Genomic DNA, 25,911 nt, shown 5'->3' with positions numbered 1-25,911 from the left:
GATGGTAACGACATACTTCAATAAAACGAGACCAATTACTAGCTTCTTGGTAACCTTGTGACTTTCCCAGATCCAAGCGTGAGTCCTGTGCTTCCAGTAGTATAGATCTCTACTACTATTCACACCTACTTATACTCGTCCCAAGTACTGTCTCGCAGTCCCCAAGTCCTAAAATCACAAAACAATTTAACACATACGAATGTGTCCAATTAATCATAAAATTTTCCTAGACTCTACTAGGACTTCTTCCATCCGTATCTTCAATTATCAATTCTACTTCAACTTGGTTGGTGATGGAAATTCCAGACGATGAGACAACTTCAAGAATTACACCAACCATTCCATCATCCTGCCAATCGAAGGTGTACTTTAGACGTACCGTAGCCCTCTAAACGTTCCGTTATTTTATAAAACATATTCTAAAGGCAAGACACCACTCTTACGATATCTTTTGATAGGTATCATTCACTATCATAAGCTTTTCATTTCCTCCATCTACTCAATTCTCTACGAGTCTTCACCATAATGTTTTGTACACCCAAGCAGACGTTCGGTGTACTGGGCGAGAATTTAAGATAAGAAAGCTTTATTTACGATAGATGTATAAATCTCCTCATCACTTTGAAACTTTTACATGTTAGTTCTAATATTGTATTCATACGTTTAGAATCCTACACACATAAGGTTTCCAGATCCGGTCGACAACAGACTATAGATCCGAACAATTAATATCATATATGGCAAACATATAACATTTAGCACATAAAAGCATTTTAGGCATCTTTCCTAAAATAAACTAGTGCTCGTGTCTAAAATATAGTAGACACTCATCTCACAATCATCACTTAGCATTCTAAGTTTAAGTCTAGAAATCCTACAATTTCTTAGTTCGCTTAAACTAATGCTCTGATACCAACTGTCACATCCCCAAATTTCTCGGCCAGAAAAGACCGATTTAATTTATGATTTTTAAAATAAAATCAGTGAAATCTTTTTAAAAGCTGTTGCGGAATTGGTCCCCAAAACAAAACATGATAAAAGTTTGTCAAAACCTTTCTTTAAGAAATATATAATTTCCTTTTATATCAAAACCTCGGGATGTCATGTTCCGATACAGATCAAAAGCATAAACAAGACATTATAAGCCTTACAACAGTTATTTATAACTACTGGCCTATAATCCAAAAATCACTCATCATCATCATCCGACTATGCTCGGGGTCCACTACCTGTAATATAAAAAGCTGAGTGGGTCAGGCTTGGAAGCCTAGTGAGCACATAGGGTTTTCAACCCACAATAAATAATTTATTATGCTTAAACATCAAACAATCAACCCAATCCCCATTATCTTATTTATTTCTTAAGGATTTACCCTAAGAATCAAATCTCACTCATTCCTAATGATTCATCCTAAGGAATAGGCACGAAGTCCATCGCTGTCCAAGGTTTATACTACAACCACTAACAAACGTCGATCAAGAATCAACTATCCTTCATCCAATCATTCCTCAGGATTGACCTAAGGAATTTATCCAAAGTCCATTCCTACCAAGGTTCATACAATAGGCACTACGTCAAATAGTCGCTAGGGTTTATACAGTAGGCACTACGTCTCATAGTCACCAAGCTTTATACAATAGGCACTACGTCTCATAGTCGCCAGGGTTTATACAATAGGCACTACGTCTCATAGTCGCCAGGGTTTATCTAATAGGCACTACGTCTCATAGTCGCCAGGGTTTATACAATAGGCACTACGACTCATAGTCGCCAGGGTTTATCTAATATGCACGAAGTCACATCGTCGCCAGGGTTTATCTAATAGGCACTATGTCTCATAGTCGCCAGGGTTTATACAATAGGCACTACGTCTCATAGTCGCCAGGGTTTATCTAATAGGCACGAAGTCACATCGTCGCCAGGGTTTATCTAATAGGCACTACGTCTCATAGTCGCCAGGGTTTCTACAATAGGCACTAAGTCCATAGCTGCCAACATACTAAATCCGTAGCTACCAACGTACATCTATACTGTACTAAATTCATAGCTACCAACGTACATCTATACTGTACTTTTATCCCTCATATTTTATCTACCCATGTTTTACCCAACATATTTGAAGATAAAATATATATACATTTTAAATCATTTTAAACATGTATAAAACATTCATTCAACATCCATATCAAATAAACAAACAACATATATACACATAGCACGTATTTTATATTAAATACTTCATATCTATGTGTAAGATGAAAGTGACTACACACTCACCTGATTTAATGAAAATCGGGCAGTAATTCGTTTCCTAAACGATCGTTTCTAATAAAATCGGGAGTTTTATTGAGAAACCGGGCTCTACGAGGGTCGGGCTTCAAAACCGAAAAGATAAATTTTCCGGGTCTTCAGGCACTTCGGGGCGTATTTCGGGGGTTATAATCGATACCGGGGCTTCGGGGGATGTGAAAATAGCCAAAATAGTGAAAAAGGGGCCAAAATTGCCAATTTCTAAATTCTAGCCGGGAGGGTTCGCACCCTCCTATTTATAGGCTGCGAGCTGCTGATCAGACGGTCAGGAGAGAAGCCACGCGGCAGCAGATCCGAAGGAGGCAGCACCTGCTCGCACGTGGGTTGCGCATGCGAGGGCCTTGCTGGAGGGCTCTGATTGGACCGAAGTCCGGGTCCGAGGTGGGGGGCCCGTGGCTCATGCGAGGCTCGGATGTATGAGTCACTACACACGCGTCGGATGCGAGGCTCGCCACCGAGGCACACGCATTGGACTCTCGGCTGCGCATGTGTCACTCCTCGGATGCTTCCACGGCTTCGGATGACTCAGCATATTTCAGACACGTGGCACGCATGCAGCGAAGGTGACGTGGCCGAAGCCACCTATGCGAAATTTCTCGGTTTTTCGCGCCAAAACTTCTAAAATACATAACTTTCGCATACGAGCTCCGTTTTTGACGTTCTTTATATGCACGCGTAGGTAAAATTACGCTCTACAACTTTCGTTTGGATTTCATCGGCTAATTTTGAATTTAATTTTTATATTATTATTTTTAACAGACCGGGACAGGAAATCCGTTAAAAATTCATAACTTCTTCATCCGACGTCCGTTTTCGTCAGACTTTTTACCGTTGTCTTACTATTTACGAGACCTTCGATTCTCGTTTAGGTCATGTCGGCTAAAAATCACTCGATCTAAAATTCGAGTTTTTAGCTGTCTACTGCTAAGCTGAAACTTCGAAAAATCGTAACTTCCTCATACGCAGTCAGATTTGAGCGTTGTTTTTATACCTACTCTCGGTTTAACGAACACTACGAGTTTCGTTTAGATTACTAAGGCTAAAAAGTAGTTTCTCAAAAACTCACTTTTTACGACATTCGGCATCGTGCCGGTTTGTCGCGAAACTTCGAGTTTCGTTTAAATTCATCCATATGTCAGCCATTTTCTTGAATCGGTTGCAACCTCCTTCTATTTCGATAAAAATGGATGCTTGTGTAACGAGCACCAATGATACCTAAAAAGTGATAGCATTCCTTTTTCTTTGATAAATACCTACAAAATGCCAATAACATTTAAATACAATAAAATGATCAATAATAAATGATTAGTAGCAAAATCATGTGGTGTTATAATCATAAATGATATGATTATAATCAATTTTCTAAATCATTTATATTGTCGATAGTTATAATTATAAATGATTACTATCGGTGTCTTCTAATGATATGTATAACCATGTTTAAAATCATAAAGGATTATAACTTTATAACAATCACCAACCGTATAACTTTATAACAATCATCAACTGTCTTTTACAAACAAATCAATTCCTTTCGGTTCATTTTCATAATCATATATGCATAAGCCTAGCTGAGTACAAAGCGACACAATATCAGCAAATCGTGAAAGAACCTTTGGGGTAATTGTCTTCCTGATGCCTACTTCAACCATTTCATCAAATGATTCACTGTCATGAAGTCTGGAAGAAGCCCATTGCACTAGCGAACTCTCGTCTCTCAATGGATCTCTGTTTTTTTTTTTTTAAATCACAACAAATCTCATCAGAAAAACACTAAGATGAATGTAACGTACCCATCGTACGACTTCCTTCTAGTCAAAATCTCCAAAAGCAGCACTCCAAACGCATAAACGTCATCCTTTTGGTTACCAGTTCCATGTTTCATGTGTTCATAAGAAATGTCACCAGTATCCGTCTCTGAAGCCCAATTAAATCATCATCATCATCATCATCATCATTAAGCACTACAATCAGAAGAATAAAAAAAGAAGAAGAATTGTCTTGGGAGCCAAAAACATGTACATGAGCTCTAGCATTGCTGATTGTTAGGGGCTTCAACTCTAACACCGTTGCTATCCCCTCGCCTTTCTCGATCTCACTCTGAATCCCCTCGTGCTCTCCCCTATGTTTGCCCATTTAAGAGAAAATGAACCCTATTGTTGTTGAAATCGTGAAGATCCAAAGAGGGAACCAACTGTGTAAATGACAACGTTTAGACTAAGGAGGAGGCTCGATGGTGGTTACAATGTGAGATGTGATGGTGAACAGATTCGGGTGGTGTATGGATGATAGAGGCGGATTTATTGTTGAAGCCCTAGGTATCCAAGGGAGAAAGAAAGAGACGGGGATATGAAAGGAAATAGACGAGAGTTGAGAAATTTTAGGAGTTAGCTAAAGTTTCAATTACTGTTATACCCTTATGACAATTTTAAGGTTACACTTTGATTCCTGTATTTTTATGAATTTACATAAATGGCTCATTCGATAATAGCCTTAGATTTAGTTTTTTAAATGGTTCAGATCTGTTCTTGCGTTCTCACGTTCTCAACCTTTTAGGTCTTCTCATTTGATCCTATATATATATATATATATATATATATATATATATATATATATATATATATATATATATATATATATATATATATATATATATATATATATATATATATATATATATATATATATATATAAACAAGATCCGGTGAGGACTCTTCTTAAAATGAGGACTCGTGATAACACCTTAAAAAATTGAAAAAAATAAAAAAATACAAATCATAAAATCGAGCGTAATACTATATCGGAGAGCAAAAAAAATTAGAATTTTTTTTTGGATCATTAAAATTAAAGCACATATCATTTTTATAATCCATGATTTGTGTTTTTTTCCATTTGTTTTCTATTTTTTTCCCGGATATAGTAGTATGCTCGATTTTATGATTTGTATTTTTTTTTAAGATTATTTTTTCAATTTTTTAAAGTGTCCTCACCAGTCCTTACTGGAATCGGAATATATATATATATATATATATATATATATATATATATATATATATATATATATATATATATAAAAGCAAAAGTTAAACAATGAATCATTTTAAACCATAAAACCTAGGAACGATTACTTTTTCAAGTTTTAGATCTTATTATTTATCGGAAAAAAAATCAAAAAATATAGAAATTCATAACTTTTTATCTTTTTTCCATTGATATCAAATTTGATAAAAAAACGTTTTTACTTTTTTTTATATGTTTAGATTCACATTGTGAATCTTCACTATAAACATTAATTTTATATAAATTCACTGTATGAATCTATACAAATTCACAGTGTGAATCTGCACAGATTCATAGTGTGAATCTGCATAAATTTCACAGTACGGATTTCACATTGTGAATCTGCACTGATTCACAATGTGAATTTGAACAAATTCACATTGTTAATCTGAATAGATCAATTTTTTTATTTTTATTAAATTTGATATCAATGGATGGAGGATAAAAAGTTATGAATTTCTATATTTTTAGTTTTTTTATGAAAAAATTGCTCTAAAAGTTGAGAAAAATATTGGTTCCTTGGTTATAAGGTTTAAAATGGTTCCTTGTTGAACTCAACCCGATATATATATATATATATATATATATATATATATATATATATATATATATATATATATATATATATATATATATATATATATATAAAGAGCTAGGTTCAAGTATTCTAACTAATTATTGTGCGGATATCGTATGCTATGAGGATGATAAAGAAAATATGTTGTTTGATTATATAAATACGTTCAATCTTACATAACTATTGTCATTAACACACATTCTCACTAATTAAATCGTCTATAAGGTTATTATACACTTATTATTATTATTCTCATTTCTGTCAGAATGTTGTCAGAATGTTTTATTGGGTCGTATTCTGTGAGAATGAAAATGAGTGAAAAACGATGTGTGAGAACAAAAAAAAATTAGCAAGAATGCATGCAAATAACGATATTTTTCTAAGGTTGAACGTATTCGCATTGCTAAACAACTTATTCTCTTGGTAATTCTCATAGTATACGATATCCGCACAATAATTAGTTAGAATAGAATAACCTAAGCCTATATATATATATATATATATATATATATATATATATATATATATATATATATATACCATCTTATAAAGAGTATATGTTTGTGGGCCACTCTAAATTTTAAGACAATTATCTTAAAACAAGGAAACAAAATCCCAACCATTGATTTGTGTATTGATATGTGTTGGAATGAATTTTGACCTTTGAATATGAGGCAAATTCACACGGATCGCCAGATGGGCAGGAACTCATTCAAGACCCGTCCATACCTATCTTCCCTCGTACTTTCTCCATTTTCAAAATTCAAAACAAAAAAATCACTCCTTTTCGTCTTCCCTCGAATCCTAAAGCTAGCCACCAACCTCCCTATCACCACCACCATCATCGCTTCTCATCCTTCTTCCCATTTATCCCTCCTTTTCTACTTATACAACACCAAATTTTGCTGTCGTCACCACCATCGCACCACCTTCGCAGAATCGCACATGCCTCTTATGGTCACCTACGTCGACCACTATAGTTTCATTTCCTCTCTCTCTCTCTCTCTCTCTCTCCCTATCTCCCTCTCACCCCCTCTCTCTCTATTTGAAACCCTAACATAGATCTATCAAAAGAATACTCAGGTCCGTGAAGAAGAATGCTCAGATCCTTCGTCGCAAAAGTTTGGCCATACATCGAGTGAAGAATGCTCAAATATGTTACCACGAAAGTCTGGCCTAACGCCGCTCTTCTTCTTTTTCGCTTTAAACCAGCCACAATCGAACTTGCTGAACATTTTCCACTGCGGGCCATCAGAAAATACTAATGACGAAAATCATGGCCACCTACATCTACTCCCTACTCTGTCTATATAGAGATCATCATCTAGGTTCATGTTCTTCATCTTTAGTCCAATTTTTGTCGTATTTATGAAATAATTTGAGTTGTTTTGTGAAATTGTTAGTAGATCTTGAATATATGTGGTATTGATGGATTTTCTGTTGGAGAAAAGAAAGCAGGGGTGAGATCAATGAAGATTTTTTCTATATATATTATGTTCTCAATCTCTATATCTCTCTCGTTCTCTTACTTTTCACAAAGCTTGAATCTAAATGAAGGTGGAAGACGCAAAGTTGTATTTTTTACAAAACGATTCTGATTTTTTTTACACATGCTTTGGATTTTATTTTTTGGCAGGTTAGATCTTTGTGAAATCAAAGATGAAGAGTTTCTCCTAAACAGGTGAGCACAGTCTTCTTACTTGGGTATGTTTCTTACTTCTTATACAATTTTGTGAGATCTTTCTTCTTATACAATTTCCCTTCACATGTTTCTGGGGAGAGTTCAGATCCGATAACAATCAATCTCAAAAACATGGTGGTTTCATATGAAGATGTTAATTTGCTGATGTACCGCTCTCCCTAGAGATGGGGAAGGATCTATATCAAGCAATCTGGAAAACATGTAAGTCTGTTAATTATTTTCTGTTACTGTTTATTTTTGTCTTGGATATAGTTTTTTATTAACTTCATAATTGGAATGGTATTTTGTTTTAGCCTGGAGATGGGGAAGGAACTAAAGAAAGTAAGATGGAAGTAGATGAATCTCCATCTTTTATCACTTGAAATGGATCGATATGAACTGAGATCTCATTGTAATGGGTAAGCTTTTTTAGATCTGAAGTTGACCTTCTTATTTAGTTTTTTCGAGTTCTTGTAGTTGAATGTTTAGTTTTTTGTTTGGAAATTGCAATATCTAAGTTTTTGTTATTGTTTGGGGTCCCATATGTAAGTTTTAGTTTGAAGGTTGCAATGTATGAGTTATTTGTTTCATTTATTGTCAGAAAAAAATATATCATACTGAAAAAAGCTCAACAATCAAACAGAGTTGAGGGCCCTGAGCTTATCAAGTTATGTGGTTGTTCGGGTTTTTTTTTTAATTTCTATTTTCATTGACCAGGTATACGATGAGGTGATTGTATGTAACCATTGTAAGTAAGCTCTTTGTTTGTTTTCTTTAATATCTGCTTTGAGATGAGTAGCTTGAAAAAAGATCTTGTTGGTTCTGTTTTTGGCATTTGTAAACATGAATATACAAGGAATATACGTCTCCATTTGTTGAAGAGCAAGATATAAACAATAGGACTACATGGGAAGCCACTCACTCGAAACAAAGATTTTAATGTTTTACACAAGTTGTTCTTCAAGCTCACTTCTTTTATAGTTGCCCGAAATGAGTGTTTTCACTTTTGTTTTGCTCTAAGTCATCTAATAATGTGTACATAATAACCTTTTTAGTTAATACATCTTTGTTTGTGAATTTTCATATCGTGCAATGTATTTAATAGTAAATGTATCAATTTTTTTTTGTTGTATGTGTTGAATTTGTACAAAATAGCTTAATTTGTTAATAAAATTTTTATCTGTTTGTTTTCATATCTAAAATGTATTTGTCACTTAAAATAGCTAATATAGGTAATATTGTAGTAGTTTAAAACTTTAAAATAAACCGAGTAAAAATATTTTTTTTTGTTGATTTGTATTTTAAATAAAATAAAATATATAGACATTAAATATCGTATAAATTTAAAAAAAAAAACAAAAAGAAAAAAATGAATAGTTAGCTGAAGTCTGAACTATCAAAATTATTTAAAACATTACCTATAAATTGTATTTTAATTATTATATCTATTGACAACCGAGTTTTAGATAGTATTATTGATTAAAGAAAAAAAACTTTGAAGAATGAGATTTTAATGAAAACTCATATTATCATCTTTTTCTAAGGATGCAAATGCACATTTAATGCTTTGTTGCCTTCCACGGTCATTCTAGATATGTAAGATCCACATAATATTTCATTGTTCATTATGTTTTCCTAAGTGTCACATACATACATTTAGATAGTGGTGTAAATTTGCCCTAAATAAGACGATTTTGCCCTTGAACAAGTTTTGGAGATGAGGACATTATACAGAACTGCTGCTGGTTTGAGGTTATTGATGGATCATTGTAACAGATGTTTCTAACTTTGGTATTTGTTTTCACTAATGTTAAATCAGGGTATTACATGGCTGTTTTATATAATATTTCATTTTTATTTCCAGTTATACATCAAAAATAAAAACAACTAAATAAAATTGATTTAGTTTACTAAATCAGTTGTATTTTTAATGGTTTTCTCTTTTATAAATATAAGTATCAACATTAACATAAAAAAGACACAAAAATTATTTTGATTTAATTGCATACGAAATTATAGTTGCAAATGTATCAGATACATAAATACCATATGTTTATTACATGTTTGGTCCCTTTGGTTTGCTGAAATTAACTTATTTAGCCCGCAAGATTAATTTCATGATTGAAGGTCCTGAAAACTACACATTTGTGTATTACATGTTTGGTCCCTCTGGTTTGCTGAAATGAACACATTTAGCCAACAAGTTTAATTTCATCCTTGATGGTCCATAAAACTACACTTTTCTAACACTTTTGGGCCCCTTATTCCATTGTCATTAAAGGGAACCGTTCATGTACCAAACATGTAATTTACTCTAAATAGTAATATGAATGTAACCTTTCAATCTCCATCTGAACAAAAAAAAATCTAGACTAAGCATTAAGGGTTCGTTTGATAGTTAATAACCGGGTTAGAAGTTAGAAGTTTAGACTGAGTCAGAAGTAACAATGGATACCAAACACTTGGAATCAGTCCAAAGTTATTTTTTTTGGTCCGAATCAAAAGAAAATTAGTGGAACCAAATCATGGAAATGGAAATGAAACTAATCATGGAAATAGAACTAAACCTAATCATGAAATGATTTTATCATTCATAAAAAAATAATGTACTTTTATTTTTAACCCAAAAAAGCAATGTAATTTTATTTCTAACACAATATAGTTCAGAGAAAGCAAATTCATCGTCTTTTTCCAAAAAACAGAAACATGTATCGATATGTTTTTTTCATAATCATTTTATGAACCCCTACAAAATAATGGTAAAATAAAAGCCAGAGCAATTGATAACACCAGATATGAAACTATTATATCCCCGCATGTACATACCTAGCTAGAAACTATTCAACGAACGTAACTATCTCCTTTTCGCCGCATGAAAACTATCTACCGAAAGGAACTATCTGGCGCCGCAGCATCGCGCGGGTATGCTACTAGTATATATATATATATATATATATATATATATATATATATATATATATATATATATATATATATATATATATATATATATATATCAAGGAGGGTTCAATTGAGAAAAAAAAAAGGTTGAGAATGGGGGAATCATTCTCAGCCAATCATTTAATTAGCATCTTAACATAAAATACACGGTGACAAACTTGTAAATATGATATGATATCCTTCAATCACAGATACGTAACTGTGGATAATTGGATAACAATTCAAATTCATTACTACTTGATCGTTCATCATCCAAATTTCTTCTCCAACCTTCAACGATCATCCAGATTTCTTCAATTAAATCCTCGATCAACATCATCCAATGTTAATCAATCATCCATCTTCGTCAAAAACACGTTCATCAACATCATTCAACAGTAGACAAAAAAAATTCGTTTTTGGTTCTTTCAATCCAACCTTCAATTATGCTTGAATACGAGCATATCTTCAACATCTATGATTAATTATACTCCTAGTGTCATTAGATCAAAATCATCGATAATCAACAACAGTTTCACTTCATATCATTCATTCAACATCGATCATCAAACAAAACTTCGAAATTAAGGTTAGAAAAACATCAAATCATTTTTTTTTGAAAAATTTCATATAATTCTCTATAAATATACTATTTTGTAAGTTTTAAATAGTCAAAGTATCATGTTTTTAGCATTTTTAAAAAAGCTTACTTGTATGTACTCCAAGTCTCCAACTGTTTGATGAAATGCATATACTAAATAACCACGTTATATTCACCTTAATCAATATATGATTATTAAAACACAAAACAAATATACAATTTTATATGTTATTCATATGTGAATAACATATAAAAATTATATATATTTTTGAATATACCTTGTAATATTCATATGTTAATATCCTGTGTAATATTCATATGTGAATAAACTGTGTAATATTCACATATGAATATACCATCTAATATTCATAAGTGAATATATCATCTAATACTTACAAGTGAAAATACTATGTAATATTCACAAGTGAATGCATCGTTTAATATTTAAATATGAATATATTGTATCATATTCACAGGTGTATATACTATATATTATTCATATGTGAATATACTGTGTAATATTAATGAATGAATATACCATGCAATATTTAGATGCGACTAGAATGTTTAATATTCACAAGCAAATATACCATATAATATTCACATGTGAATCTACCATATAATATTCATATGTGAATATACTATGTAATATTCATTTGTGAATATATCATGTAATATCACATGTAAATATACAATATAAACAACATATATCATATAATATTCACATATGATTATTTATTCATGTGTGAATATACCATGTGATTATTAGAATGTGATAAATCGCTATTATTATGAACTAAAAGTATGTTTTTAACATTTTTTTATGTGTTTTCACATGTTTTTCAGGTATCGTTATAACTCAATAAAAAAATAACATTTCAATCAATGGTTGGTTCATATCCCGGTGGTTGACGATTGGTTGACGTAATTGAGAAGATATCATTGACGAAGACAATATGTTTTTATATTCACGTGTAAATGTTATATAATTTAATATATTCTTCATTTTGATCGTGTTAAGTTCAAATGCAAATGATATTAATTAACCAATACAATGTTGTTTGTCTTAGTATAATGTTGATTTTACATGTAAAATAATATTGTTACAATATACAAAAAACTATTCACAAACCAATTCTTATAGTGTATTATTTATTTTTATATATAAATGTTGTATTCACAAAATAAATAAATCAACATGTATAGTTTATTCACATAAATAAAAATAACAGATTACAATGATGTTTTTACTAGTGGGATTGAAGTTAGTAACATCATCAGTAAATATGTCGTAATGATTTCTAAACTTTATTCATATATGAATAAATAGCATGTCATGATGATGTCATCACTAGTAGGAATGAAAATTTAATGACAGCAGCAAAACAATTTGCCGCAATGAAGTTTAGTCTCGGAATTGGACGAAATTCGCATATTTGATGTAAAATGGTGCGATTTACAAAACTCACCGCTTTGCCGTGACGTACAGTGTTTTTCGGGCATTCGGGACTGTTTAGGGCCTCAAAATGACGTTTTTCTATTTTTATAATTTTCCGAACAAAAAGTTATCATTTATTCACAAATGAATATAACATTAATAAAAATATATATGCTTATATAATTATTTTATTAACCTAAAAAGATTATTTGTATGTGAATAAATATATATTCTTATCAAATACTTTTTTATCTTTAATTTTATATATTTTGTAGTCCTCGGTTTTATTGACAGTTTTATTCATTTGTGAATAATACATATATATTCACATTTGATTATTACATATATATTCATTTGTGAATATCGCATATGTTCACATGCGGATATAATTCTTATATGTTATTCACATATGAATTACAAACTTGCTTAGGACCTCAAAACAATGTTTTTTTTTCAAAAAAAATACATTATCATTTATGAATATTACTTGTATTCATTTGTGAATATTACATGTATTCGCAAGTGAAAATAATTTTTATATGTTATTCACATATGAATTACATAGTTGCTCTGTATTTTTAAAAGACATACATTGATTCTCGTGTAAATACATATTCACTTGTGATTATTACGTGATATATTTAGTTTATGCATTTAATCGAACAGTTGGCGTGCAAATAAATTAACTTATATAATTATGGTAAAAAATTAACAATTGAAGCCAATAATTACATCACAAATCAAATCTTATCAAAATTGATCAATAATCAGTAGGTTTAGATCAAAAATTGTGAAATTTTTTATGAAAAACGAAGGTTTTCAAGCCTGAAAAGCGATTTAAAAAAAATCTTCAAATATATGGTTATGTTGATGCACTTTCGATTGCTATCTGTTTTTTTATATTGGTGAAGGTTCGATTGATGAAGTTTCGATGACCGGTGATCGCAAAATGATGTGACATCGATAAATATGGATTATGTTTATCGATTTTGCTTGACATCAACGAAACTGGACAAGATTGAATCACGACTTACACTTAATAGTACGAATAAATTTTTTGATGATGAATCACAACATTTTGATGAAATAACGAAGATTTTTTATGAAGAATTGATGTTTTATGAAGTGTCGATGTTTTTTGATGATGAACAGGTGACATTGATGTTTTTTTTATGAAGAACATATGACATTGATGAAGAACAGATGATGTTGATGGAGAAGATATGATGTTGATGAAGAACAGAGGAACGATCGAGATGAATAAATAACATATGGTGTTGATGAAGAGCGAATGAACGATTCAGAAAAACAGTGTGTCTTTAATGACTTAATCTAAATGTGTTTTACATATATAAAAATGATTGGCTGAGAATGATTCCCTCATTCTCAACCTTTTATTTTTTTCTCAATTGAACTTACCTTTCTCTCTCTCTCTCTCTCTGTATATATATATATATATATATATATATATATATATATATATATATATATATATATATATATATGTATATATGTATATATATATATATATATATATATATATATATATATATATATATAGTCAAGATCAAATAAGAAGGAAATTTTTGGTAGGAAGGTAAGAAGTTTTTTTTTACATATTTTTTTCGCGAACTAACAAAATGAATCATTAGATGATTCATTTGTAAGATGATTCACAAGAAAAATTTTTCAAAAAAACATCTCGATGATTCATTTATACAATGATTTTGTTGTTATTCACTAAAATTGTCATAAAAATGAATTTTTTCTTAATTTACTTAAAAATGAATCATAAATATATTTTTTTGGGAATTTTTTCTTGTGAATCATCTTACAAATGAATCATCTAGTGATTCATTTTGTTTGTTCGCGAAAAAAATATGTAGAAAAAAAACTTCTTACCTTCCTACCAAAAAAAATTTCTTACCGGATCTATATCATATATATATATATATATATATATATATATATATCTCCCTATCTAATAAACAAAACCATTTGTACACGTTTCCTTTCAAAAATTCAGTTTTCTGCCAATGTTAAATTCCGGTTTTACCCCTTCTTCGTTTCACGTAGCATTAGATATGGAAATATGGAAATTTGGAATTTGGAATATGGAATATGGATGGATATCGAATGGAATATGGAATCCATATAACGCTCTGTCTTTCTTTCAATTTTTATTACTCATAACAGCTGTACACATTAACTCAATTTCGTTACATGCCCGATTAAGAGCATCTTATTATGGTATCCATATCAATCATATCGATTACATTTAATTTTGATTATTATGTCGATTTGATCGTATTATGCTCGATATATATTTGAAACATATGATATGAATCATTCTTTATAGCATTGTCTTTCCAATAATTAAGCATTATCGACACTTTAGTTATCGGATATTCAATCAGCGACTTCAATCCTTCGGTAAGTTTTTGCTTCTCAATGTGTATATGTAAGCTCCTATTTCCCACAGAATGACAGAACATGGCGAGCTTAATCCCTTGGATAGACACTTCAGTTATCAGATATTCAATCATCGTATATACCCCTACCCCTGCCTGGATTTTTATGAATTTAAGGTTTATTTTGTGTATTGGACTTTGACTGGAATGTTTGATTCTCAATGTGTATATGTAAGCCCTTGCTTCTCAATGTGTATATGTAAGCCCCTGCTTCTCAATGTCTATGTTAATCATAATTGAAAATTATTTCTGCTACTTAATGTGTATGCGTGTGTGTGACAATTTAACTGATGCTACTTAAATTACCAATGGGTATGTGTGTGTGTGACTGCTTAACTTTTACTGTTCATGTCTATATGTATTTATCAATACGTGAATGTCAGTGTTGCTCCTTTGCTGTTGCTATTTATCTTTAAATACGAGATACAATTTTTTTAATTCCCTGTTTCCCAGTGTTGCTTCCTTGCTATTGCCAGTGTTGCTCCCTTGCTGTTGCTGTTTCTATTTATCTTTGATTCAGAAGCTGTTTCTTAATTGTTTTCTATCTCAAATTCTTGATCCGAGCCACTAAGTTGATCATCACAATTATAGTAGACTAAAGAATAATCATCGCAGTTAATGTTACAACCAACTTCTGCCGTATTTTCCCCTCATCAACAATTAAGCTGTTAATTAATCATTCTCCAGTTACAAAGGGTAGAATGGTAATTAGAACAACCAGTTCAGGGACATAATGCTCATTTTATGTATGGTAATCCATATAACGCCCTGTTTTGTTTCAGTTTTTATCTTTGCTACCAGCTGTACACATTAACTCAAATTCATTAGATACCCGATTAAGAGCATGTTATTATGGTATCCATATCAATCATATCGATTACATTTAATTTTTATTATTATGTCGATTTGATCATATTATTGTCAATATATATTTGAAACATATAATAATCAATCTTTCTTTACATCATCGTGTTTCCAAGGTTCTGAATCATCGACACTTCAGTGATCGGATATTCAATCACAGACTTCAATCCCGAGGTCAGTTTCTGCTTCTCAATTTTGCTTCTTAATTTCGTATATGTAAGCCCCTACCCCTGCCTGGATTTATACGAATTTATATATGAAAAAGACTGCATTTTTACTTAGTACTACTTAAGATAGCATTCACTACTATTTTTTGCCATTTTGTCATTATTTTACACCATGTTCTGTAGTAAATTGATGAGATGTGCATCCCAACCAAACCCCGTAATCGCCATCTTCTTAGTCTCCAGTTTTTCGGTAGTTAAATCCAACAATGACACCAGTGATCTTCCTATGTAGTTAAATCCCCTCTTCACAATCTCCATAAATATAAAAACATCAGAAGCTGTTTCTTGATTGTTTTCTGTCTCAAACCCTTGATCCGAGACACTAAGTTGATCATCACAGTTAGAGTAGACTGAAGAGCATAAGATAACATCACCTGTATAAATTTTTTTTTTGAAATAAAGTCAACATCATAATTCTAAAATGTCAAAATTTGTCAAATTCTTGATCCGTTTTGGCCATCTTCTTAATCTCCAGTTCTTCATTATATTATTTAGTTTAGAGTTCTGCTTGTGTATCCTTTATTCAGTAATATTTTGTCAAAATTTTTTTAAACTGTTTTTAAATTACCAATTAATGCATTGTACTTTTGTTTTTCTGAAAACCTTCGAAGTTGCATATTTCATGTCAATTGCATATTTCACACCTCTTCATTAAAAAGAAGAGTATAAATCATAATTCAATCCATTATCCACTGTTATAATGTATCATGAGGTTTGTTAGTTGTTATAAGTATGTTCAAAGGACGAAAATGCCCTCGCCACATGTAAAATATTTTTAAAATATTATTTTTATTAAATTAATAATATTAAAGTTATTTTTAAACTTATGTTTTGATTGTTTAAAACTAATAGATATATAATTATTTGAATATCCAATATACGAATTGCATAATTTTTTAGTTCCTTTATTGTTGGGATTCTCAATAATTGATTTAGCTGGAGATGTAATTTTATCTAATCTAAAAGCTAAATATAAATAAGGTTAACAGATGATAGTATATCAAATAGAGTAATACAGTAAATTATAATATATAGCATATCTGTTACAATTTGAAATTGAAAGGAAAGTAAATGAAATTACTTATAATATACTTATTATCTTACGTACTACTTATACAAATTTAATGTGTGAGGGGTATATTGGTAATCTTATTTTTGGCTGAAAATGATTGTTGAAGAGGCATGTGGAAAAACTGATTGTAATTTTTACCATTATACTCTCTGTAGCACTATTTTAAGGATTTTATGTTGAAATTACTTTTATCTCAAATAACCGAAGTAACACATTTTCCACTACTGGCACATATGTAATGTTTGTATTTTATTAATTCAGTTTATGATTGTTGTTCTTATTATTAGTACTCCAGGGACATAATGGTAATTTTCACTCAACCATATTGACAATTAATCCATTTTCTCTTATTTTAGCCACTCATGAGTGAACTATATAAATTTATATTTGAGTTTCTGTTTGTTCTTCTCATTATTAGTACTCCAGAGACATGATGGTAATTTCTTTGTCTTTATATTTTTTGTGTGTACTTTTCTGCCATTGTTGTTCAAATTATTGTATGTTTGTTTCTGTTTTAATTTCTTAGTTTGAATATACTTTTTATATGCATATATTAAGGTTATTTTTAAGAAAAAATAATATTGATAATACATAATACATAATACTTTCTTTTTTATGGGTTTATTGCATACTATTTTAAATTTTAAATTTTTATTTATTCTTAAATTTTACAATAAATTTCAATATATAATGTTTTTGTATAAAGTTATAAATTTTGTTCCATTTTAGATAGTAACTACTAACATGGACTCTTTTAAGATTAATAAGAAGATAAAATTAAATAATTTCTATCTGGATAATGCAAAACAATTACCTTTGTACACTACATCAGTCAGTCGAATTCCATCTTCTACAAATGTTAGTAACCCAGGTGATAACGGTACGTTGATTATATATTTTACAACTTTCTTTATCAATGTTTTTAATCTGAATTATAACTATTTAATGTGTGTGTGTATATATATATATATATATATATATATATATATATATATATATATATATATATATATATATGCGCTTATGCAGATTCAAATAGGAACATCTATCATGTTCAGGCTACAGAAAAAAGAAGAATAAGAAAGTTATACTTGCACAATAAAAAAAAGGTATGACCGAATGAATCCATACAACTTCATCAACATCACATCTTTTTAAAATGAAGGAAAATGGTAACCTACTTAATTGCTTTTACACTTTTTTTCTTTATTTAAATATGTAAAATAAAAATTCTTACATGCTCATTTTTTGTATCATGTATTTATGAATATTAATATTCATATAATATTTGAAAAATTACATTATTATTTAAAATTTATCTATTTCTTATAACAATTTTTTTATTTACAAACAAATTCAAAGGAGTTGTGCATCGAAATAAAAACGTATCCGCATATACATCAAGTGCCAATGTGTCAAAAAAATCAAAGTTCCAAACTTCTCCTTCACATTTAAATGTTAGAACTCCGTTATCTAACATTTCAAATGGTAACTCATTTATCTTACCATTTTATTTTATAATATATATTATTATTGTATCATATTTAATAATGTATACCTTCAATCTTCTTTTCCCAGTCATTGATATTTCCAATAACAGTTTTCAATCACCGTTACATTGGATTCAAACGGTAACATACTTGATTGCTTATACACTTTTTTTCTTTCCTTTAAATATGTAAAATAAAAATTCTGACATCCTCATTTTTTTTATATAATCTATTTATCATTTTTTTTGTAGACAACCAATGTTACAAACTCCTCCTTCACATTTAAATGTTAGAACTCCGTTATCTAACATTTCCAACGGTAGCTCATTTATTTTACCATTTCATTTTATAATATATATTATTATTCTATCATATTTAACAATGCATACTTTCAATCTTTTTTTCCCTAGCCATGGATATTTCCAATAATAGTTTTCAATCGCCGTTAACAAATATTAGACAATACTCTGTATTTTCAAATGGCGACACATCCAACAAATCATCTACAATAACATCAAGATCGTCTTCAGTCATGTTAACTAATCCAAATAATAAAGATAAGAAAAAAAGGCCAAATTTAACTCCTATTCCAATATTTGGTCTGAGATCCGATCAAGACAAAATCGATGGCCAAAATGATCAAAACATATACAACGGTATATCAAAAGGTAATTTTTTTTACAAATATAATATTTACATTTGTTCATTCAATCTTTTTCACTTATATAAACTTACATGATTAACTTTTTTATGTCAACCTTAATTAACAGATTATTTGGATCATGGTGATCAGATTGTTGTATGCCAAACATGTTTTGCAAAATTATGGAAAGATGAATCTATCAGATGTAAAAAAAGGAGAATTAAAATTATTCTCTATGTTGTGGTTATGACAAAGTTGAACTACTAGCATTAAAGAATGTACCTTCAAGTTATGAAAATCTTTTTACATCTGGAGATTCTAAAAGCAAACACTTCATGAGGAACATTCGTTCTTACAATTCTATGTTTTCTTTTACGTCAATGGGTGGCAAGATTGATTCCTCAATCAATAGAGGAAATGGTCCATATATTTTTAGACTTAGCGGTCAAAATTATCATAGTATCGGAAGCCTTTTACCGGAACAGGGGTTAAAACCAAAATTCTCTCAGTTGTACATATACGATACTGATAATGAGATCGCAAATAGACGAACATGTTTTGGGTACACTTTTCACAATTATCACATTAATAGATATCTTATTCATCATCATTACTTTATTTATTTATCTTATGTTTATATGTTAATGTTACTTGTAGTGGAGAAAATCAACGATCTACATCAAATTATTCTGTCCTTGATAATGATATTATACAAGATTTAAAGTTGATGTTAGATTCAAATAATGTCTTGGTTCAGTCTTATAGAATGGTTAGAGATTGTTTTCATGAAAACCCTCATGTTGATATCAAGTTGAGAATTATTGGAAGAAGGGACCAAGATGGAAGGACATACAACCTATCGTCTGCTTCTGAGGTTGCCGCTTTAATTGTTGGAGATATTGGTGATTCAATTGATAATAGAGATATTGTTGTTCAAACTTCATCAGGTTCTCTACGGCGTACTAGTGAATTACATCCATCATACCTTCCTCTTCAGTATTCAATATTGTTTCCATTTGGTGATGATGGTTACAGGGTTGACATACCACATCGAGGTATTACATCTTCAAGCAACAGCCAGAGGCCCAACTGTACAATGAGAGAGTTTTTTTCTTATAGAATACAGGACAGGGATCAATATTTTTCACTAATTCTTAATTCGAAAAGGTTGTTCCAATAGTTTTTGGTTGATGCTTATACTATGACTGAAAGTGAGAGATTACATTTCATAAGGAGCAAACAACAAATTCTTTGATGTGAGTCTTATGAAAATTTACGTAATCAACAAGACCTCGGGAATAAAGATATATCCAACGTTGGACAACGTGTAATCTTACCTTCTTCATTCACTGGTGGTGTACGTTATATGATGCAAAACTACCTTGACGCCATGTCCTTATGTAAATGGTTTGGATATCCTGATTTCTTCATAACCTTTATATGTAATCCAAAATGGCCTGAAGTTAAAAGGTTTCTTCATAACACTTCACTACATCCAGAAGATAGACCTGATATCTTATGTAGGTTATTCAAAATAAAGCTTGATGCTTTGATTAAAGACATACGAGAAAATAAAATTTTCGGCATTGTTCAAGGAGGTATTAAAAGTTGTTGTATTTATTTCTAATATTTTTTTATAATTATTATTTCGTTTATTAATATTTGTTTTTATTTGCAAATATATTTCATCCAGTACAAATCATATCTTATTTATAAAATTAATTTGCAGTGGTCTATACAATTGAATTTCAAAAAAGAGGTTTGCCACATAGTCATATTTGTCTGTTTATGCATGTTGACTCCAAGCGGCCTACTGTTGCATATTTTGATCCGATTATTTCTGTTGAGATTCCAAATATCAATGAAGATCCAGAATTGTATTCACTTGTAAGTGAATTCATGATACATGGTCCTTGTGGAGCTGAAAATATGAATTGCCCATGCATGGTTGACAAGCAATGTTCGAAAAATTTTCCAAAGCAATTCTGTGATCATTCTTCGGTTGATGTCAACGGTTATCCCTTATATATGAGAAGAAACAATGGATATTTTGTCGAAAAATCAGGTGTCAAGTTAGACAACAGAAATGTTGTTCCATATAACAAATATCTGTTGAAAAGATATCAGGCACACATTAATGTTGAATGGTGCAATGAGGGATCTTCCATAAAGTATCTGTTTAAATATATAAACAAAGGTCCAGATAGAGCTACAATTGCTGTTGACATCAACACTGATTCTCATCACGAAAAGGTTGTAGATGAAATAAAAGATTATTATGATTGTAGATATATATTTGCATGTGAAGCATCATGACAAATATTTAAATACGATGTTCATTACCGATATCCTTCTGTGATGTGACTACCTTTTCATCTTCCTGATCAACAACAAGTCACATATGTTGCAGACGATGATATTGACGATGTTCTTGAACAACCTTCAGTTGCTGCTTCTATGTTCACATCTTGGATGGAATGTAATAAAATTAATCAAGATGCACGAAAACTTACATATGTTGAATTTCCTACAAAGTTTGTTTGGAAACCTAATGATAGGTTGTGGAAGCCAAGGAAAATTCGACGTTCAATAGGAAGGATTCACTCTGTTTCACCTAAACTTGGAAAAGTATACTTCTTACGGATTCTTTTAAATAAAGTGAAAGGTCCAAAATCATTTGAAGAAATTCGTACGGTAAATGGTGAAGAATTTCCTACTTTTCGAGATGCATGTTATGCTTTGGGCCTCTTAGATGACGACAAAGAATACGTTGATGCAATTAAGGAAGCAAGTCATTCAGGAACTGGTTTTTATCTGCGTTTCTTATTTGCTACGATGTTAATGTCTAACAGTTTGGGTAGACCAGAGTTTGTTTGGGAAAATACATGGCAACACTTGTCGGATGGTATTCTTTACAACCAACAACGTAGATTAAAGTCTCCAGGTATTATAATTTTCTATCATTATTTGTAAAAACGAATATTATATATTTCAATATGCACGGTACAATTTTTTTTATTACCATTAAACTGTTTAATATTATATTCTTTTTGACATATTGTTCATTTTGTACAGGTTTATCACTCAATGAGGATCAACTCAAAAACCTGACTTTGTTCGAGATCGAACAGATTTTACTTCGTAACAACACCAGTCTTAAAAATTATAAACAAATGCCTTACCCTGATTCTGATACAGTTTCTTCTTCAACAAATCGCCTTATCATGGAGGAGCTAGAGTATGACATACCGCTTTTAAAGAAAGAGTTTGATAGTATGTTTCATGCATTAACAAATGAGCAACGTAATATTTTTCTTGATATCATGACTACATTCAATGATAATAAAGGAGGTGTGTTTTTTGTGTATGGATATGGCGGAACAAGCAAAACCTTTCTTTGGAAGACATTATCTGCAGCAATTAGATGTAATGGTGATATAGTTTTAAATGTTGCTTCAAGTGGTATTGCATCGTTATTATTGCCTGGAGGTAGGACATCACACTCTCGGTTTATAATTCCGTTGAATCTTACGGAGTATTCTGTTTGTAAGATACCGCCTGATAGTGAACTCGGCAGATTAGTAAGAAAAAGCTCATTGATTATCTGGGATGAAGCACCTATGGTCCACAAGCATGCATTTGAAGCTTTAGATCGAGCTCTAAAAGATGTATGTAAGTTTGATAAGTCTACCAACTCAAATATTCCATTTGGAGGGAAAGCGATTGTTTTTGGAGGAGACTTCAGACAGATTCTACCTGTTGTTCAAGGAGGTAGTAGACAAAATATTGTTAATGCTTCTTTAAGTTCTTCATATATATGGCAACAATGCAAAGTCCATAGATTAACAAAAAACATGAGACTAACCGTTGGAAGGGATCCATCTGATATTCGAAAAATACATAATTTTGCAAACTGGCTTTTGGATATAGGAGAAGGAAAAGTTGGTGGTTCGAACGATGGTGAAGCGATTGTTGATGTTCCGGATGATATTCTCATTAATGATCCACATGATCCTATAGGTTCATTAATTGAGTTTGTATATCCTTCAATCTTGGAAAAATTCAACGTTACGAGTTATTTTCAAGAAAGAGCTATACTAGCTCCAAAAAATGAAGTTGTCCAACAAATCAATGATCGTTTGTTAGCATTGTTTCCCGGAGACGAAGTAGAATATTTAAGTTCAGATACTCTTTGCCAATCAGAGTTTATTCATGATCAGTTTGATCCCAATTTATACTCCCCAGATATTTTAAATGGTCTTAAAGTATCAGGTTTGCCAAATCACAAGTTAATTTTAAAAGTCGGTGTTCCAATTATGTTACTAAGAAACATTGATCAGAAAATGGATTATGTAACGGCACTAGACTACAAGTGAAATCTTTGGGCAAACGTGTTATTGAGACAATTATCATATCTGGAACTAATATTGGAAAGCAAACATTTATTCCAAGAATGTCTTTAAGTCCATCTGAAAAAAAAAATTCCATTTATATTTCAAAGAAGACAATTTCCATTGGTTGTATGTTTTGCAATGACAATTAATAAAAGTCAGGGGCAGTCGTTATCAAAGGTTGGTCTGTATTTCAAGGATCCTGTTTTTTCACATGGAGAGTTGTATGTTGCCTTATCTAAAGTTCAAAGTAGAGAATGATTGAAATTGTAATTTTAGATAAGGATGATAGACTTACAAACAAAACTTCAAATGTTGTGTATAAGGAAGTTTTTAAGAATTTATAAATGCTTCGTACCCCTTAACTTCAAACAATTGTGTTTTTTTCTTTTTTTTTATTATATTTTTTTAATATTTTATTTTTTATATAGCATTGTAATCCGTAATATTAAATTTGTTTCGATATTTGATTTTCAGACTTTAATAGATGCCACATGGTGTTTCTTGATTGCTCCCTCAAATAAAAAAATAATGATTTCCCCTCACACTTCATAAAGCATTCACATATTCAAAGATGCATTTTAGTTATCTTCATATTTACCTTTCGATGGATTGATTGCGTTTCTCTTTAACATATATTCAAATTTATATACTTTTTTACAAATTTATATTAATATTAATTTTAAATAATCAATACAAATAATCCTAAACAAACTTAACTCTTATTAATAATATAAATTTGTTTTTAAATTTTTTACCTGTGGTTTCCACGGGTTGTAACCTAGTATATATATATATATATATATATATATATATATATATATATATATATATATATATATATATATATATATATATATACACTGCCCGTTGGACTCTAGAATTGATTGATCACTTCTGTATGATTGTTTACCTAACCGATCGGCACAATTCATTTTTATTTTTTTATATACGTAGATTAATATATCTTATCTATGTGCATGCATTAAATTCTGGTGTACCTGTATATCGGTTTTGGACCTTTCCTTAGTGGATTTGAGGAATGTCTATCGACACAAGTGAAGCACGAGCTTAAAAGAAAATAAGCACAAATGAAAGCATGAGCTAATAAATGCGTTTTAGATGTAATGGACCACACTCATTTGAAATATCCAAATTTTAGACAGTGTTTTATTTGTTTTTCTTTTTAAACTTATATATGCTCCTAGATATTTTATATTTGATAACTGAAATATCTGAATTATTTCATCTCTTCCTTCTTGATTTAGTGATCTTCCATTTTTAGTATTAACTGTTACTTGTTAGTCTTATTTGTTAAATTAGTGGTTGGATTTCTTTTGTTAGAATTCCTTTTAAAGGCAAACGATATCGCGAGACTGTTAACTCCTCTTTTGAAACGATGACATGTAATACTGTCCAATTTCGCACTGCATATTTTGACTTGAGACCACTTTTTTCGACCATATTCTCTCTTTGATTACCTTCTATTGGCTTCCAGCTGTCACTTAAACATGATCTCCGTCTTGAATTGAATCAAAGACATGACTGGTTTTCTGTTCTGTAATTCAGCATCAAGTTTAGTTAAAGTAAGATTCTATAATTGAGTTCTTTTATCAAAGTACAATACCTTTATAAGGGAAGTTGACAATACATTTATTCATCACAAAAGAAACTTTAAGTATAATGTTGTAATAAACAATTAAATGAAAGTACATAGCTTTTTCTAGCATTTAGACCTAAAAAGTAAAAACAAATGCTTGTAAATTCAAAGCTTCAGATGATTAATTTAAGTACGATTATTCCATTTCCACCATATGAGAATGGAAGCGTTAGAGATAGATAAATCCGATGACTTGTTTACATACAACCACTGGCGGATGCAAGAGGGGCGTTGGAAATTTGTTTATTTCCAAATTTAAATCTTTTCAAGAGCCCAAGAAGGAAAGTTAAGCCCACATGGAAATTTGTTTCTGTGTTTCTAAAAAAAAACCATCAAAACATATTGACATAAATTAAATATCATTGTAGAATTTCTTCCAACTCAACCTTCTACTTATCTTAAATGACATGTGTTATATTTCTGTGTAACTTTTACTTTTTCCACTGAAAAGTTAATATAATAACAAATACACCATTCATTTAAAG

The 25,911-nt window shown here is 30.6% G+C and overlaps 1 protein-coding gene across 1 annotated transcript; it reads left to right on the top strand.

Moving 5' to 3' along the window:
- The first annotated feature begins 19,144 nt into the window (after positions 1-19,144).
- LOC145140111 (uncharacterized) lies at positions 19,145-23,751 on the top strand. Its single transcript, XM_079073708.1, has 8 exons — positions 19,145-19,400; positions 19,503-19,580; positions 19,631-19,937; positions 20,033-20,430; positions 20,665-20,973; positions 21,105-21,659; positions 21,786-22,319; positions 22,451-23,751. Exons 1-8 carry the CDS (start codon positions 19,145-19,147, stop codon positions 23,749-23,751), a joined length of 3,738 nt encoding a protein of 1,245 aa, XP_078929834.1.
- The last annotated feature ends 2,160 nt before the right edge of the window (positions 23,752-25,911 follow it).

This window comes from Lactuca virosa, chromosome 9 (assembly GCF_052849685.1).
Source record: "Lactuca virosa cultivar CGN04683 chromosome 9, Lactuca_virosa_CGN04683_v6, whole genome shotgun sequence".
NCBI classification, from domain to species: Eukaryota; Viridiplantae; Streptophyta; class Magnoliopsida; order Asterales; family Asteraceae; genus Lactuca; species Lactuca virosa.
Note: the sequence above shows the minus strand (reverse complement) of the source record. Positions and strands in the feature narration are given on the sequence as shown.

What these genes read in the sequence shown, in the direction of transcription:
- LOC145140111 (XM_079073708.1), top strand. Translation starts at nt 19,145, where the DNA reads ATGGATATTTCCAATAATAGTTTTCAATCGCCGTTAACAAATATTAGA. An exon ending in GAAAGATGAATCTATCAGAT is followed by an intron (nt 19,581 to 19,630) that starts GTAAAAAAAGGA and finishes GTTATGACAAAG; the next exon opens with TTGAACTACTAGCATTAAAG. An exon ending in GGTTGACATACCACATCGAG is followed by an intron (nt 20,431 to 20,664) that starts GTATTACATCTT and finishes GTAATCAACAAG; the next exon opens with ACCTCGGGAATAAAGATATA.